Source organism: Gymnoscopelus braueri (genome assembly GCF_963280865.1).
Source record: "Gymnoscopelus braueri genome assembly, chromosome: 1".
Taxonomy (NCBI): domain Eukaryota; kingdom Metazoa; phylum Chordata; class Actinopteri; order Myctophiformes; family Myctophidae; genus Gymnoscopelus; species Gymnoscopelus braueri.
Genome location: NC_137603.1, coordinates 48,544,917 through 48,563,593, shown reverse-complemented (window position 1 = coordinate 48,563,593; position 18,677 = coordinate 48,544,917). Strand labels below are relative to the sequence as shown.

Below are 18,677 nucleotides of genomic sequence, written 5' to 3'. Positions count from 1 at the left end.
CTTGTTTGGATAAACCAGCTTCTGTGTGTATGTGTGTGTCAGTTTCACAGGTGGAAAAAGTGTGTATCGTCGCTGTCAGTCAGACACCTTGTATCTCCATGTTTTTATGCTTGTTTTTTCATAACTGAATGCTCTACTTTATCATGTGACCGTGTAGCGCAAAAGTAGTTTGCACTTTGGAACAACTCTGAAGATTTTTTCCTCCATGACATGCCCAGAATAGGAACGCTGGGTGTATAAAAATAAATATAAATAAATGGTGCATTTATATAGCGCTTTTATCCAAAGCGATTTACATAGATTGTGCATTACATTCATGGAAACCATGCAAGGCACCAACTTTTTTTTCAATTAGGGGTTCAGCGAGTTGCTCAAGGACACTTCAATACTAACTCTGGGGGAGCCCGGGATTGAACTGGGTACCTCGGATTTCCCATCCGGCCGCTCTACCGGCCACTCTACCCCTGATCCACTGCCGCCCCTATAGCAGTTAAGTCTATGGTTTTTATAAACATTTAACCAATGAAAAGTACTATCAAGACCTTGTGACTAAATAACTACATTGGATCAATTTGAACACATTTCCTGAAAAGTAATGGTTTTGGACATACCAGGTTTCTGCCTATACAGATGCAGAGGCGTCTCATTGTCTGGGCTCTTATGAATGAACAATCATTATTGTGGTGGACAACCATTCTCTTGTGCGTACAGCTGTGACCAGCACTTAACTTAATGAGAGAAATGTAATCAATCTGAATTGCAGCCATCAGAGGAAGTGATACCACATAAAATGTTAAGTGCACTGTGCAGCCATAGTTCTAGCATATGTACGTATTATACTGTATGTTGTTGTTGCAGTAGTGGTAGACCGTAGTAGTAGTTTAAGTAGTAGTGGTATTGCCTTGAATGGAATTGATTCTCTACAACATTGGGTCTCAAAGTGGGGTCCTTGGGGGGGGGGGGGGTACCAGGGGGTGCCCAGTTAAATTAGTTACAATTAATTACTAAATTAAGCGTCTCAATCATTTCGTGAAAATTTGTGCAAATCTTTGAATATATGTTTTTTTTTTAAAAGCCAACAAATCTTTGCTTCTGGAGGTCAATGTCACAAAATATGAGATGGGGGGTCCGCAGCCAAATATGTGTAATTTTGGGGTCCTTCACATGAAGAGGTTTGAGAACCACATAACATGCTCTACAGGCACTTTCACACTGCTCTTATCCTAGAGCTAAGTGATGCATTAGCCCCAGGCTAAGAAATGTTGAAAAGGATGTTCTTCACACCACCATATTTTGAAGAGTGCTAGCGCCCGGTTTAGCCCTGGGCTTGCTGGCCCCGCTCCAAGCTAGTTCAGGGCTTACACTAAGCTCTCTGGGTCAGTACAGACCTGTTAACATGGGCTACGCTCCAGGATAGGCCGGGGTTTATGTTATCCCAGAGCTAAGCACAGAAAAGTCCATTATAGTTTTCTAGCAGTGGTGGAAAAAGTACTCAAATGTTTTACTTAAGTAAAAGTATCAATACTGCAATGCAGAAATACTCTTGTTACAAGTAAAAGTCCACATACGCAGGGTGTACTTTTGGCTGAGGGGGCGGAGCCAAAAGTACACCCTGTGTATGTCACTGATCACATGACCTCAATCAATTATCCTTTTCTAGGCAACACAGAAGGTGCGGGGACTTTTTTCTTATTTCCACACAACAGCTCTAAGGTGTATTAAAGACATAGATCAATGTTGAAAATGAGTGGTCTTCCCCTTTAAGTAAAACGTACTTAGTTACACCACTGGTTTCTAGTAGTTCATTATTACATACATTCGGTTGTAATATTTTGATCACCAGCCTTTCAACACAGAGGAAACAAACACCCAAGTCATGCACTCATTTAGTCATGCACAGGTTTACATTTTAAACACTTAATCCGTATATATTTCGTTGACCGGAGTCCCCCAGGGTTCTATAATTGGCCCCTCCTTTTTCCCTCTACATCATATCTCTTTGGTGAAAATAGCTGATCTACAAGCTCGCAACTAGATCGGGTATTTTCACAGAATGATGGTACGAGCCCAGAAAAGGAACACTAGGGTTCATGTGATTAAAAGGTAAATAAATGAACCATAGCGGATCAACTATCAAAGAGACTCATGTTTATTAAAAGCAGGCACAAGAATTCAGAACCGAACAGCTGCATGTACAGGCTTTCAAGTGGCAATTAACCTCCCAAACGCATGGCAACAGTGAAATGAGTCATTACGCAGTGTCTTTCTCACAGCACAAAATATACAGACAGATCCCAAAACAAGATAAATTATTTTATACAAACATGAGTCCTCTCTTTAAGTTTGTCAGCACAAGGATAAACACAGTCTCACAGCAGAGTGGAGAAGACATTCTGCCCTCCAAAAGAAGAAAATCAGGAACTGTCTGAGAAAAGATTATTTCAAGTGTATCTCTCCTACCACCAAATATATTGTTTGGACAGAAAATATACCATATCACTTAGCAGTGACACATTTAACCATTTTTTTAATGATAAGAAATCTAAACACCTATATCCATGACCTTTTAAAACCCTCGCTTAACATAAACCTGATAGGGCACCTCAAAGGATCGTTACCAGAAAACCCAGTACGGTGCATCTCACAGATGCACTGCAAAGTAGTTCCAATAATAATTCATCATTATTATTAAAACAAAACAGTACAAAGATATATACTTCAGAATAAGTCACAAGATTATGTTTTAAACCTATAATATTTGGCCAAAGAAACAATTCAGAAATGAATATTTTGGGCACTGATTGAAAACATACAGTATAACTTGACAAGTACATCCAACTAATATAACGGAAGCAATATGTTATGTTTTACACACTCAATACACTTTTGGCAAACTATCACACGTGAAATGTATGTGAAATATATTATTCTTTCGGTTTAGGCCAATTACAATGTCTGTAGTCTTTTAATCTCTTCTAGCATTATGACCAGATCTTAGCATTCTGACTGTTAATCAGTACAACTTAAATTCTACAGAACATTCAGAAACAGTGAAAGATGGAGACAGAGTGAGAGACAGAATGGCCCACAAAATACAAGCTAGAACTTGATACATGGCTTACAATGAACGAGATCTAATCTAACTCTCTGACAATCTAATCTTGCTCTCTGACAAAATAGGATCTGTTCTCTCTCCTAGCTGTAAGTAACCATTATCGACATTGGCATTGACATTGGAATACTGTGACGCTTGAACTCTGTCAATAGCCCTGACTGTATTTAAACAGTACTCCTGTTGTGGCCAAAGATGTTGTGACCTATGAGGGGCATGTGCTGGGCCCACGGGTGTCCAGCACATGCCTTGCATGTGACCATGTGTTGTGATCAAACCAGCAAGTCTGTCAACACTTTAACCCAAGATAGCAAATTAGTCATTGGTCAGTAAAGGATGAACAGACACCTCTTGCATCCTGTTAAAACACCTAAGCATCTGTGTGAATTGATGTCTGCTTTAGACAGATTTTGTGGAGGTTTTCCCTGTGAAAAAGATGCAACCTAGCCTAGAATCCAGACTGACATTTGGATTTTCCCTCTCTTAATACTAGTGAAAAAATCCAAAAGATGAACATAGTAAGACAGCCAGGCTTTCAGGCTAGGTAAAACCCCTCTAAATCAGTGGTTCCCCAACAGTGTGTCGAGGCACACTGCTGTGCCGTGAGACAAGGGAGTATGCTTTGGGTTTTGGGACAACCACACATTAGTATTGCAATGTATACCACTATACAAATATAGATTTCTTTCTATATAAGTATAAGTACTTTGTTGTGTGCACTCATTTCCTAGAGGCAAACTCTAAAGATATTTTAATTACTTTCCACGTGGCATCCATATTTTAGGCAAGGCATTATAGACAGAAATATTAAATTCCACACAAACTTATGTTCAAAAATAGTGAAAATACTCGATCTTCAAGCTCACAATGCGTTGCATCCAGAATCTCCCGATGCTTTGTGAGCTTGTAGATCAGCTATCTGCCCTTTGAATACAGGTGTGCCTTGAGATTTTGACTTGGCCATTGGTGTGCTTTGGCCACAACAAGTTGCAAAACCACAGATATAATGAGTTGAAAGCGAGAATTATAGCCTTATGCTATATTATTTCATATGACCTGCACATTACTGTATAATAACAAAACCTCAAACACAAACCTTTCACAAATGGTGTCCAGTCATCTACCTCAATGTTGTGCAACATTAAAACAGTGACCTGTGGAGTCACATCATTTGATTAGGTCTCTCCACAATATCATCATACAATTCACAGTTCTGGGTTCTGATGGGTTTTTTTCCCAGTGTTTTTCCAAAGAACATAATAGAATAATATGAATATATCTTTTGCAAAGAAAAACCAACAGAGGTATCTTCACACAGTCATTGTGTGAGGTACAGCATAGATATAGACAGACAGGGATGGGAGAGAGATGTCTCTAATGGCATAGAGAACCAATATGCTAATATTGTGAACTATTTAATCATCATATTTGATCATGAGGCCATACATGTAACAGATGGATGCGTTAGATTGTTATCTTGTGGGAAAACATTTCATACTGGCATGGCACGCATAGGAACATACAGGAGGTGAAGAAGGTTTCTCTCTCCACCAGGACATTTGGCATTTCCATTCATACTGTTCACACTGACACATTATTTACAGGGTTTGATTTGAGAACAAAAAAAAAAGCTGAGGGGAGGGGGACTCAAACATCCCCACCGGCTGTAAAAATGAACAACCAGAGCGGGATATCAAAAACAGAGGCATGGATCCCCCCTAGCAAATCGAACCCTGTTTATTAGAAAGTATTGTTAGAATGGAGAGAACCTCCATGATGCTTGGTAGCCTACCACAGTGGCAGAGCCAACTATGTAGATTGTTTTGAACAGAAAATAATACAATAACATCAAAACCTCAGGTTTTACTGTGGAAGGAGATGAAAGTAATTCCTTTCAGTGTCATCTGACCAGTGCATTCTGCAGAACATTTAAACAGCATTTAGAGCAAGGCACCCCAAACAGACAGAGACAGACAGACATATAGAACAGCTTTTGTGTGGCAGCAGAGGCTAATGTACAAAGCAGAGCTACAGTAGTCCAAACCACTAATGAAGACTGAAACATAGAGGCTTTTGCTTTCTTGTCCTTTTGTCACAGTATTTCCTCTGGAAAAAAAACAAGCGTACAAGATCGGTTCTACAGAACCGAGTAGTGAAACAGAGATGTTTATCTCCTGTCCTGAGTAATGTAGTCAGGTCTGTAGCAAATCCAGCTAGTGTATGACATTTTTCTGCTGAGAAAAATGAGCACACCTTTCAGATTCCAGTGAGATTTTGTCTGTGATGTCATCCTTTTAAAATCTGAATGATGATGATCATATCACTGCATGATGTTTAACAAGAATAAAGTCACATTCTGCTGCATTTATAAATTCCAAGCATCAGAAAATGTTCTGCTGGTCTATGGAGAGGGAGTTATGATGCCCGTTTGCTGAGCCACTCTATCCTGACTGATATTAGCAGTCTGGCCGACGTATCGGCCGTTATTGGATTTTTTGAAAGGAACACCCTGGCTTCCCTATTTTGCGCATGTCATTATAGGCCAAATAGTGCCGAAATAGTGCCCTCCACATTTTTTATCATTTTTATTTTCAGTAATCGGTGGTTTAGGCCCTAGACCACCGATTACTGATGTTTTGACTTTGACAAAATCGGGATTAGTATCGGACTCAAAAATCTGGCATCAGCCAGGCTCTAATTTGAATACAAGTCGATCAAACACTGCTCACACTGGTCTTGGTTCTTACCTTGTAAACACTGTTTACAAGATTCACCTCTGTTAAACTGCCAGGGGAGTTTTAAGCAAACTGTTTTTGAAATGTTAACTTGCAATATGCAAATCAGTCATGTTTACATCAGCGGTGCTGAAGTGGATTAACAGGCTCCCTAAGGAAGGAACGCAACTACATCAAATGCAGAAAAATGTGAGGAAGAGGAAAAACATATATAAACATGTAAAGAGTCTTTCAAGAATTGGTTTGATTGGGCAACATCACAGCGTAAACATCTCCATGTCATTATATATATCCCACAAATGTGTCACCATGGCTCTTTATCCAACCTTTTGCATCTGTCTGCAGTTTGGAGTCAAGTACCTCCATCCTGGGCTCTCAAGGCTGGTTAATACTTGGGTCGCAAAACAGTATCGCGCGCCGAACCCCGTCGATGTGTTCGGGCGTAACACCGTCGTATGACGAAGCATCAATTAGGAATCAGCCTGTCTGTCTCACTGGATGGCAGTAGGTTAGAGGTTGGAGGAGCTTCAGTCTTGTGATTGCAGCGTCGGTGGTTGGTATCCCTAGGCGCCTGGGGGGCGTGACAAAGTGAATGACAAATTATTCTCTCTTGGGCAAGGCACTTAACCCCTGGCCTGATTCAGTGGAGTTGCTCCGTAGCCAATGGTAGAACACTGTGGCCGTTCTCCCACTGGGAAATAGTAGAAGAATAGTGTACAGGTTTGGAACGAGTATCGAGTGCGAAGCAGGGTGGTCGCTGTAAAAAGGACTTCCATGCTCAGCTAACGGTGTCAGACAGAGTCAGCAGTCTCTGCGGTGGGAGAGATGTGTCTGAGAGGAGAGTACCTCCTCAGGGATACAGAGGTCAGGTTTACAGCCAGTCCCACTACCAGCCTCTTGGAGGCTTTACGTCGGTGGCGAGGGTGGAGGGGGTGGTAGTGGGAGGGGGTGGTGGAAGAGTGGGAGGGGCTTGGGGCGGAGGAGGAACAGGAGGACGCGTGCGGAGGTCTGCGGCCGCAGGTGGGCAGGACTCGACAGTCTCCTCGCTGCGGTGAGGTGGGCGGTTCAAATCCCCCTCCTCGCCTGCCGTTTGCCCTTTCGCCGCCTTCCAGAGAACGCACCTCGCGCCGTAGCACAAACTCGTCCTCCTCCTGGCTCTCCGAACTGGAGCGGAGGGGGGAGAGAGGAGGGGAGGAGGAGAAGGATGAGGAGCAGGAGGATGACGAGGGGGTCGGGGGGTCCGAGGAGAACTGGGGAAGGGACAGCGCGAGCTCCAGCGCCGCCACGGAGCAAGGAGAGGGGGTCGCGACTGAAGTCACACCCACCAACCTCAGCTCTCCTCTGGCCTCGCCTGGCGTCTCGCTCCCCTGTCCCTCCTGCAGGCAAAGGGGCAAGCCGGGACTACGAGGCCACGTGTCCGGATCTGAGGGAAGAGAGGGAGGAAGTGGTGTTGGTGAAGTGATAGGAGGAGGAGGCGCAGAAGGAGGGGAGAGGAGAGGGATGCCGTGGCCCCGGCCTCCGTGGGGTCGAGTCGCTCCCCCTCTCTGCTGGAACAGACGGGTCCAGAGACGACCCAGGCGCCGGCGGGACGCACTGCGACGAGATGAGTGACGTCGCATTTGTCTCCTCATCGCTGTTCGCAGGTTCTGAAGAACAGACGACTGGAGATGGAGAGAGCGAGATATTAATAAATTGGACATGTAGTGTTGATATGATACTCTCTCTAGTCTAGGTCATCCTTGGACGAGCTCTGATAATCCCCTGATCATTTCCTTGGATGAGGGTAATGCTGCATACAGCATCTCACTGGAGAGATACTGTAGAGAGAGATAGATATGTTTACTCTCTTTTACTTACTGGTTTACTTTTTTATTATTGCCAGCTTGACACCTCAGAAACCTGTCTACCAGTGATAACATCGTTAGGCACGTTTTTTTTTATAAACGTGAGAACAATGGCTTCTAAAGCCTGCAGTTTCAATTAGCTTGGATTCCCCATCGATGATGTCACTGGTAGGTGTTTTTTGGACTGTCCACAGCCCTCCTCTGAGACACAGACAGAGTAGGCAAAAATGGTGCCATGTTGTAACGAGCATTAGTGAGGACCAATTATATAAAGATAGGTTGAAATGGGTGAATGGGTGAAGTCGTCCTTCTTATAAAAGTCAACCCTTTTTTATTGTGTTTTTATTCTGTTGCACTGTGTTTTAAATTGTAAATGTAAATTATGTTTATTATTATTGCTGTTGTATAGAGGTAGATAAATATAAGAAGAGAGAGAGGGGAGGGAGGGGAGAGACACAGGGACAAGAGGGAGAAAGCGAGCAAGTGAGAGCTGTGGCAATAATGGAGGAGAGGAGGCGTTCAAATGAATTCATGCCAAGAGAATAAATTGAATTGAAAAGCAAATGTGAAGGGCATAGAGAGGAGGTGAGAGAGGGTGAAGGACGGAGGTAGAGGAAGAGATACAGAGAAATAGAGAGTGATGGACAAAGAGGGACAGAGATGAGAAAGACCAAATGACAGAATAATAATAATAATAATAATAATAATAGCTTGAATTTATATAGCAACCATGAACCCAAGGATGCTTTACATCAAAAACAATGAACAACAAACAAACAAACAAACAAACAAACAAACTAACAAACAAACTAACAAACAACTATTTGCCATAAGCCTGAGAGAATAGTTGTCTTTTCAAGGCAGCCTTAAAAGAGTCCAGTGTTGGAGCATGGCAAAGCTCCGTTGGGAGAGAGTTCCACAGGGTGGGGGCTGTCACACTGAAGGCTCTGTCCCCAAAGGAAGAATGGAGACAGCAGATAAGAGTCGGTTTCTTTTAGTTGTATGAATTAGTAGATCTGATCTCTGCCTGCTCTCCAGAAGGCTACAGATCACTTTCTGATGTGACAGTGTCTTGTATCCATTTTAATCCAGATTGTGTCTAGATCAAGTTGAGATGGATTGCAGGTCACATGGCAACACAATGCACCTCTACAAACATAACTTGTGTGACTACTTGGGATCCAATTTTCACACATCTGTCTATTTTTCTAAATGTTCAGACATCATGGACGAAGCGAGTTTACACAATTTACAGGGTCCCCACACATTTTTACCAATGAATTTCCAAAACTTTTCCAAAACTTTTCCAGAATATTTAGCCCATTTTCCAGGCCTATAAAACAATCATTCAGCGCAATAATGTGTCTCTTACTCCTATGTACAATGCCCAAAGATAGGCAGTGTAGCAAAAATAAAGCATAGAATATAAAATAGTACAATTTCATTCAACATTTCGTGCAAAATTAGGGCATAGTGACCCTGCGAGCGAAAATAGGAGGGGTGGACGACGTCGTTGCACGGTTCGTTGTCGCTCGCGGTAGGTCAGGACGGTCTCATTCAAAAACATGTATTTTAATGAGATTTCATCGCCCGCTCGCTTCGCGTCACATCGCATCGCTGGCAGTGCGGATGGGGTGTTACACAGCCCGTTCGGCGAAAAACTACTTATGTTACATATTTTGTGTAATGTTATACATGTTTATGAAAATGTTTTGTATTAGAAAAAAATCAATAGCCAAAAACAATGCATAGCCAAATATTTTTCCAGGACCCTTGATAAATTCCAGGACCTTTGATCAATTCCAAACCTTTTCCAGTACTGGATTTTTTAAAAATGTATTTCAAAATATTTCCAGGAATTTCATGACCGTGGGGACCCTGAATTTAAGAACAAGCTGGAGGATGCAGATGACTATGCCGTCCTTAAAGGTATCATGACATTCATGTTTACACCACATTCAGAGTCTTTGTCCTGGTCCTTCAAAAAAGTTTTAACTGAAAATTCCACTCCAGTGATTCACTGTAGGTGTTTTTGTCTCACATTTCTAAAGCCTTTTCAACTGCAATGAAAAAATAAATCTTTGCCTGCGGGTGTCGCTGGTGAGGGATTTTGCCTGTCAATCATCGCCTCTGCTCCGCCCCCCCCAAAGGAAAGGATAGGGGAGGGGAGGGGCGAGGAGGAGAGTGGGCGGGATTAATCGACTGTGACCACACTGTCGAAGGGCCAAGCTCAGATTACTTTTCAGCCTAATTATTCAGAAAACCCCAGACCACAGAAAATCCACTGAATGTTCAAAGTTCAGATTTTTTGGGTGTAATTGAGGTCATAAAACCCCCAAAAAAACATAACAAATTAAAAAAGTGAAAATGAATGTCATCGAACCTTTAACACATTCCATGCCAGAGTTTAATCTCATAATGTACTCACCAGTGCCAGCGTTTTATTGTTGTTTTTTAGTTTTTTTCATGTCGCCACAGACCTCGCTAAATAAGTTAAAAGTGCGCGTTCATTTGGTTCTAAACACACAGCGGATCCGTGAGAAACGGACAGCGAAAACAGTTTCCAAATCCGTGCCGCCATCTTGAAGCTACAGTCGATCAACGGTAAACAGTGATCAGCGAGGAGAAAAACAACAACCAGAGAAAATCGAGTTTTAAACAGGATCCCAGACAGGAAGCGGATACGATCGAAAAAACCGGAACCCGAATAATTCCGTTTCCGACCGGAAACCGGAAACGGAAATGGATCAAAAAAATTCGGAAAGTGCACCTGGGGCACTTAACATGGGAATCGGCGGTTCGCGTAGATCTACGCGACTGGCACGCTGCGGCTTTAAATAGGTTCGCGTAGATCTACGCGACTGGCATGCAATGTGTTAAATGCAGAAAGGGACGCATTTGGCCACATATGTCACAGACCACCTCCGCATGTGGTCTTCTGAATGATTGGATTTTAATGGATAATTGCAACCGCAATGCGTTTTGGGTAAAAAAGTAATAGTGACGTCAAGTCTGAGCAGGGTCAAAGAGTGAGCAGTGAGCACTGCAGGTAGTGGATAGGTGTCTTTTTGAAGGACACTAATGATCTGTGAAGACCTTCCTGTAATGCCATGGTTTGTAAAACCACCTAGACAGCCACAAATATGTCAAAGCTCTGTCCTACAGGGACATACATCACTAACTGTCTGTCCTATAGGGACAAACCACACTAACCGTCTGTCATACAGAGATAAACGACACTGTCTGCCCTAGACACACACACACACACACACACAAGCGCTGACGTGGCTTTTTCTGAATGCTTGGCTACGTTCCCAAGGACAAGCAACAGAGACTGGGAGTGTGTATGTGCATGTATAAGTATGCGTGTGTGTATTTATGTGTGCTTGTGTGAGTATGTGACAGTAAATCAGTGTGTGCGCACGCACGTGCGCGTGTGTGCGTGTGTGTGTGTGATGTGCAGCTTAGGAAGTGTGCTGATGCTGGGAGTTCTATCATCAGGCTATTATCATCACTTTAAAGATGAGCTGAAATGAAAAGATTTTTCTACACACATATCCATGGTCATAATGAAGGCATAGATAACAAGAGAGGCCAAACAAATTGGAAGAAAATCTAAACAAAACAAAAACAAAACTTTTGTATCATAATAAAATATCTATAAAAGTCTAATCTTAATTACTTCCTGTCAAACGACAATGTAATGTGCAATTACATCGGCAGGCCTTAACCAATTTCAACCAATAAAAATCCCATAGTTCAATGGACAATCCATAAGAGATCCATAAGATGCAACCTTTATTGATCCCACTGGGGGAAATGGACAATCCATAAGAGATACATAAGATGAGATAAGACCTTTATTGATCCCGCTGGGGAAATTCAGTTGCCAAAGTCCATAGTCTGTAAAAGAATCAAAGCCTCTTTCACACTGAGCTGTAGACACTAGAGAGCGGTGCTACTCTGTGTCTCTCCGTTAGTCTGTTCAAGATACAAATATTCACCGCCGCTGCTACAACTTCATCCGGGTTTATGTTACTGCAAACCCGCTTGGAGTTGCAGTAACATAAACTTGATTCTACACTGCCTTGTCGCAGTGCACGAAGAAAGTTGGAATCAGAGTTTAAATGCCTATTAACATACAAACTGTGAAATAAAGACAACCCAGTCAGTTTCTTGTTGGCTGCCTAGGTCTGAAAACATTGCCTCCCAGTCCTACGTCAACTGGGGACAAATAATCCTGCCTCAGTACTATCTTTACCCACTCCAGTGTTGAATGTGAACCGCATAGATGTAATGTGGATTTGTTTTAGAGATGACATGGGGGGGATGAAAACTATGTGAGAGGCAACCAATTCTGGAGTGGGGTGAGGGAAGCTGTACCTCATTTGCATTTAAAACTAGAGACGTAGAAACAGCCTGTCCAGAAAAGCACAGAATATACAGAGGAGTATTGAGGCATACAAGAATACTTATTCTATCCACACATAGAGTGGAATTGTCAGAAAACAACTTCAGGGACATCAGAGACCTATTATTAACTAATATGTGATGTCTAGTGCGGACAGCTCTGTTGTCACTGCCATTTTATATCTATGTGGTGGTGTAATGAAGTAATGTGTTACCTGTACAGGGTTGTAGACAGGGAAGTCATCCACGGGAGGGATGAGGCCCTGGGCGATCAACTGGCCATAGGAGGGTGGAGCCTCTCTCTGCACAAATTCTGCCTCCAGACGAGTCATCTGAGTCTCGAAGGCTCTGAAGAGAGACACAGACAGAACAGAAGAAGAAATGTGAGAGAGACTACGGGTGGACTGAGGAAGAGAGATTGGTGCTGTGTAGCTCAATGCACTATGGCTGCGGGGTTAGGGGTAACCTAGTCTGAATACCACCACCTAGTCTCGAAAAACTTTTTGTCGCACAACCATGTTGTGCAACAAAGTATAAATGAGCCTTTATGCTAGCTAGTTCATAGAAGAATGACATTGGTTTCAATTCAGACACACTGATCGTGATTTGTTACATAATAAATGGTCCAGCTAAGGACCCCAGAAGGACGCTTCATCTATATCAATGAATAAACATTCTTTTTTTTATTTGAATTTTTATAATTGACTAAATCGATTACTCTGATTAAACACTTAGGACCTGTTCTATATTTTGTCATAAAACTGTGTCACACAGCAATTAAAAAAAATGTCGGTTTACAAGCTCATAATGCATTGCATACGTCGCTATTTTTGAGAATCGATTATTTTATTTAAATGGATGATTTAATCGATTAGGTAGATTATTTGCACCACTACAAAAAAAATAAAAAGTAGATTTGAGAAAAGGCTCTACCTATACTCTCTGTTTCTGAGCGAGTAGAGTTTGAAGGCACAGCCCAGGGCGACCACCAGCAGCAGCCCACAGACCAGGCTTCCTATCAGGGCAGCGGTGATCACCTTCCTGGGCACAGTGGCTAGACAGTCCCTCTCGTCACTGCCGTCCAGGCAGTCCTCCTGTCCGTCACACCTCCACGTCTCAAAAATGCACAGGTTGGTGCCACAGTGGAAGTTCCCCGGCTGGCAGTCGAAGCAGTTCTTCTCGTCCGACCCTTCCGGACATCGCTTCTGGTTGTTGCAGCGCTCGGAGGTCGGGTAGCACGTGCTGCTACCGCTGCCGATGCCAATCCGACCCCCGCTCCCCTCGCAGGGGTACTCTCCTGCCGGGCATGCCGGGCAGCCCTCCTCGTCGCGTCCGGACGGGCAGTGCCAGTAGCCGTCGCAGCGCTGGCGGTCCGAGTAACAGCCCTGGTCACCGCCACACGGGTGTTCCCCGGGAAAACAGTAACCTTTGACCTAGAAGAAGCAAAAACATAAAAACCTATTCATGACCATTGATGTTTAAAAAAATTAAAACACAGATGTTTCGGCCCACACTGCAGCGCTGTGCGAATCCACATTCCAGGTACAGGAATATGGATTAGGGTTGGGTGTTTAAGGTTATTACAGGTTATATGTGTTAGAGGGTTTAGAGCTGGGTACCTGGTAGGTTGCATTGAAGCCGCGCCCAAGGCTATGAGGCTGAGCCATATACAACACACTCATCTGTCCCCTGGTTGACTCCAGCAGAGCTGGCCTGTGGTTGTTATGGTGGGACAGAGCCTGTGGAAGAATTAAGACCATGATTTACATACACAGAAAAGCACCCTAAAAGGCTTAATTAAGCCTACCAGACATAGCATTATACCTAACTAATAGCACATCACTGTCTGACTGATTGTCCATACGTACGACTTGATTTTCTAAGGTAAGTAAAAAGTGCAAAAAGTGTCTAAAATAAATAATTGCTCAAAAGTATCCCTTAACTGCATGAACCTTAGCATCCCTATTCTGGGCATGTCATAATAGGGGAACATTTGGTGAAAATAGGTGAACACTTTGCGGCGAGATCAAAGCGTGACGCAACACTCTCTCTACTGTATATATCGCTGCTCAGAACACGTTGCAACGCAGTTGAACTGGCACAGCGAGGGACCTCTCTGCTTACCCCTCTACCCCTCTGAGAACTAGAACTTGGGATGTGGAACTCAACAAAGGTTGGTTTAAGGATCCCACAGTATCAAATGTGGGCAAAACCTGGCTGCCTATATGGCTTTGTATAGTGTGTTTGAATTACACTGGAGTGTATCCGGGTGCATAGGAACCAAAACACAATGTGGAAGCCACGACCTTTGACGGTTCAGAGAATGGCTGCGAAACGGTGAGGCCGGCAGCCAGCTGCAGACATGCTGTGGTTTCCTGTTTGTTCAGAGGCATTTTTTTCCACGGTGGTACGTAGAAAGGTCCTTCTGCCACACAGCAGATTCTTTTTTTATTTTTTTCAAACTTGGCAGAACAGGTGTCTAGCAACCAGAAGTCAAAGTACAGGTGTGTGAGACTATTTGATGCTATTGATGAGGACTGACTAAACTACATTGATTCATTGCCATTTTCTTGTCTTTGTTAATGAACAAGATGGGGTCTAAAAACAGTGTGACTTTATGTGGATCTTTATGATCACCTGGCATTCATTGTTGCCCTCACATCCAAGTCAGCCCTCAGTTATAGACTCCCAGGCAATAACAAATGTTTATATTCATAACCGTTATCTTATTAACTGATATCGATATTTTTATGTTAATCTTATCGCTATCTTTAATCGTACAATTCTAAAGTGAATATCTTCTGCTGATATCACTGCATCTTCTCATTTCATACTGATAGTCTATCTCTTCCACAACATACTTCTACATAAACATTACATCATGCAGCTAACAGCAGTAACAGCGTAATTCTACTGCCTCACCTGCAGGAGGCGCTCGGCCCTCTGTACCAGACCGTCGTAGACGTGAAGTGAGTCCCCGGGGCCCAGCCTGAGGTCCAGCTGCAGAACGATGGGTTTGGGGTCCTGGGTGTCCAGGAACCAGGCGCACCTCACCTCACCTCCTCCTTCCCCGCCTCCTGCCCCTCCTGCCTCGCCTCCTACCGCCTTCCCCGCCCCACTGCGGTTGACCCGGAAGTAGAAATCCGGCGAGGCGAAGGCGCCGTAGAAGTTTCCCAGTCGCTTTTTCCCGCAGGCGGTGTCAGCGCAGCCACGCTCGTCGCTCCCGTCCGGACAGTCGTGCCTGCCGTCGCAGCGGAGTAGGGGAGGCAGGCAGAGGGTGGAGGGCCCGTGGGTGCAGGGGGAGGATCCGGGGGGGCAGGGCGGGCGGCGGAGGAGGGGAAGAGCATCGGTGGGAGGAGGAGAGCAGCCTCGTTCGTCTGTGGAGTCACCGCACTCGTCCTGGCCGTTGCACTTCCAGGTCAACGGCAAACACTTCCCGTTCCCGCACAGGAACTCATCTGGTGGGCAACTGCTTTGACCTAGGTGACCTATGAACAGGAGACCAGGGCAAGAGAGGTTATAATAATAGCATACACATTATTACAGCAGCTTGTGTTCAAAGCAGGTATTAACACGTTTGGCGGTTTAGGTTAAGATTTTTGCTTAAACACACCCTACTCCAACATAGGAATCCATCTGCCTACAAAGAGATTCTGTCTCTGTGTGTGTATGTCCGCAGCTAATCGTCATATTTCTTGTGCATGCTGACAGCAGGCCAAGGACCTCTATTACCAAATATTTATTCAAATCACTCAACGAAAACCAGGTAATTTATGTGAATTAATCGTCACAGAGAATTAGAATTATAGGTATCCCGTGGGGCTATAGACCAAAATAGCCAATCGTACGCAATCTGTCTGTCCGCCGTATGGGATCTACAAGCACACTACTAAGTAGTAAATTACAACACTCATGTCCCTCCGGCTCATGGGATGTACCAGTACTAGTCAAACACATGCATTTGCAAAGCTGAAATGCCAACTTGTGAAAGTTTAATTGTAGTTGATAATACATGCATGTAAAAAATCTACCTTTCAGCGTACGTTTCAGCGTTACACCAACATTGTTCTTGTGAAGTATTTTTGTTCTTATTGGTGAAGATTATCACTACAGTATGTCTGTTTAGAGACAAACTTCCTGTGTACTGCCCATTGCCTTGCGTCACCAGGCTTCCTCTCACGAAAGAGTCACAAAGTAAATGTGGGGAAGCGAACACATTTCAAATCGTAATGTTTGATAAACTGCTGATACAAACAGAATTGACACAAAGAATTAACAATCGGATGACAGAGACATTTCAATGACAGAAAACTCACAGAAAGGTCAGGCAGAAAAAAAAGGGAAAGGGAAAATGGATGCACTGTATATGAGAGAGGGAGGAATTACTTTTGGTTGGTGAATTAATCTTACCATGATACTAAATTTCAATTTAGGTCAATTTAGTTTAGTTTTAACTGGTTTCATTTAGTATATTTTATTGTTTTGGTGTAAGTGAATTCCCACTGATAGAACGAAACACCTCAGCCTCTAAGAGGCTCTACATTATGTTACAGTGAGGTAAAGGATAGGTTCAATTATCCACAGACACTAATAATGAGTCAACATATCAGTGCTTCCTCGTGCTTCTCTAGATATCGATTGCCAGTGTGCCGAGTTGCTCTGACATCACCTGTGATAGAAGCCAATTAGCTGCTTTTATCTGCATCTTCCCCGTGGGGGGGGGCTGTGTGTGTGTGTGTGTGTGTGTGTGTGTGTGTGTGTGTGTGTGTGTGTGTGTGTGTGTGTGTGTGTGTGTGTGTGTGTGTGTGTGTGTGTGTGTGTGTGTGTGTGTGTGTGTGTGTGTGTGTGTGTGTGTGTGTGTGTGTGTGTGTGTGTGTGTGTGTGTGTGTGTGTGTGTGTGTGTGTGCGCGTGTGTGGCTGATACTCACTACTACACACTAAACATTCCCAGTACTGTGTGTTGCCTATGTGTTGTTTATAGGAGGAGAGCTGCATAAAGATAGTCTTGTTTTGCAATTCCAGTTCTTTAGTATGCTACAATATATTTATTTTCGGGCTTAGGGCTAGGGGAAAAGATGTTCTCCTCTGATTGAATGTAGACATAATATCTTGCAAAGTAAAGCATAACTATATGTGGTTTGGTGCGGGGTGATGCGTAGTCTATTTAAATACGGCCCGCGCCCGTAAGATTTGCGTTGGGACCTGCGGGTACCGTGGGATCCCGCTGCCATCAATCGTATAGTGTGAAAACCACAATGATATTATGACAGAAAGAGTGTGTAGTGTGAAATGCTTAACGATCTGATGAATCCCTTTCCGATGACCTTAAAAGTCGTACAGTGTGTAGCTGCTCTTAGATAGGGAGTCAGTTAGTTCTGAACGTTAGTGATAAATTATACATGCACACGCACGCAGTGGTGTAAAGTAACTAACTACATTTACTTAAGTACTGTACTTAAGTATAATTTTGAGGTGTTTTTGCTTTAGTGTAGTATTTCCAATTGTCTGTACTTTTATTTCTACTCCACTTACATCTCAGAGACAAATATTGTACTTTTACTCCACTACAATGATTAGAAAACTTTAGTTACTAGTTTTTTAATAGATATTGATTATTAAGACAAAACATACATTAACCAACTACGCCCTATTTTGTACTACAGCTAAATAGCCGATCAACAGCTCACAATGCGTCGTGATGCGACGCGTTGTGAGCTTGTAGATCTGCTATTTTCAAATAATTGTATACATTTTGAAAACATGAAATGGGACATTCTGCATAATGAGTATGTTTACTTTTGGTATTTTAAGTACATGTTGATACCAATACCTTTGTGCTTTTACTCATGTAAATGTTTCCACACTTTTACTTGTAACAGAGTATTTCTGAATTGCAGTATTGATACTTTTACTTAAGTAAAACATTTGAGTACTTTTTCCACCACTGGACGCACACACTTCATTTACCTCTGATATATGACAGCCTGAACCCCTGAGCCTGACCAGAGCTGTTGTTCTGGGAGTGGAAGTACAGAGTGACTCGACCGCTGGAGGAGATGAAGGGAGAGGGCAGCACTGATCCACACAGCCTGGCTTGCTCACTCCAACCTGGACTGGACAGCTCCAGCCAGTCCCCCGGACAGCTAGCCGCAACATCATCCACGTCAAAGTTACGGAAACTGCAGGGGAGGAGAGAGCAAATATGTGTGTAATAGTTGTGTATGTTTTGTCGTTTTATTTACCACTCAAGTTCATAGCAGAGTAGGGCTACAACTATCGAATATTTTCTTTTGTTTTGCTATAAACAAAAAAGCCCTCAAAATGTATTTTAAAAAAAGAGAAGGACTGCAAGGAAGATATATTTAGACCGTCAGGAACAAAGAAGCCAAGCAGAGTAGCAGAGTAGCAGTCTGTCAGACTGTTTAGCCTGACTGACAGATAAGACAGACAGACAGACAGACAGACAGACAGACAGACAGACAGACAGACAGACAGACAGACATTGTCTGGCTCTCCGCTGCTTATCAAATCAAGGAGGAAATGTGTCAGAGAGCAGAGCTGAGAATTTTAAATTAA

The 18,677-nt window shown here is 43.3% G+C and overlaps 1 protein-coding gene across 2 annotated transcripts in view; it reads right to left on the bottom strand.

The window, feature by feature from the left end:
- Positions 1-2,167: 2,167 nt before the first annotated feature.
- lrp3 (low density lipoprotein receptor-related protein 3) overlaps positions 2,168-18,677 on the bottom strand; it is a 21,327-nt gene continuing 4,817 nt past the window's right edge. For both annotated transcript variants that reach the window (XM_080417273.1, XM_080417274.1), the window contains exons 3-8: positions 18,069-18,280; positions 15,024-15,589; positions 13,721-13,840; positions 13,035-13,534; positions 12,317-12,449; positions 2,168-7,508 (exon numbers count right to left, since the gene is read on the bottom strand). In XM_080417273.1, the coding sequence (XP_080273399.1) occupies positions 6,639-7,508; positions 12,317-12,449; positions 13,035-13,534; positions 13,721-13,840; positions 15,024-15,589; positions 18,069-18,280 (2,401 nt within the window). In that variant the 3' untranslated portion in view covers positions 2,168-6,638. The remainder of the gene's footprint in view (positions 7,509-12,316; positions 12,450-13,034; positions 13,535-13,720; positions 13,841-15,023; positions 15,590-18,068; positions 18,281-18,677) is intronic.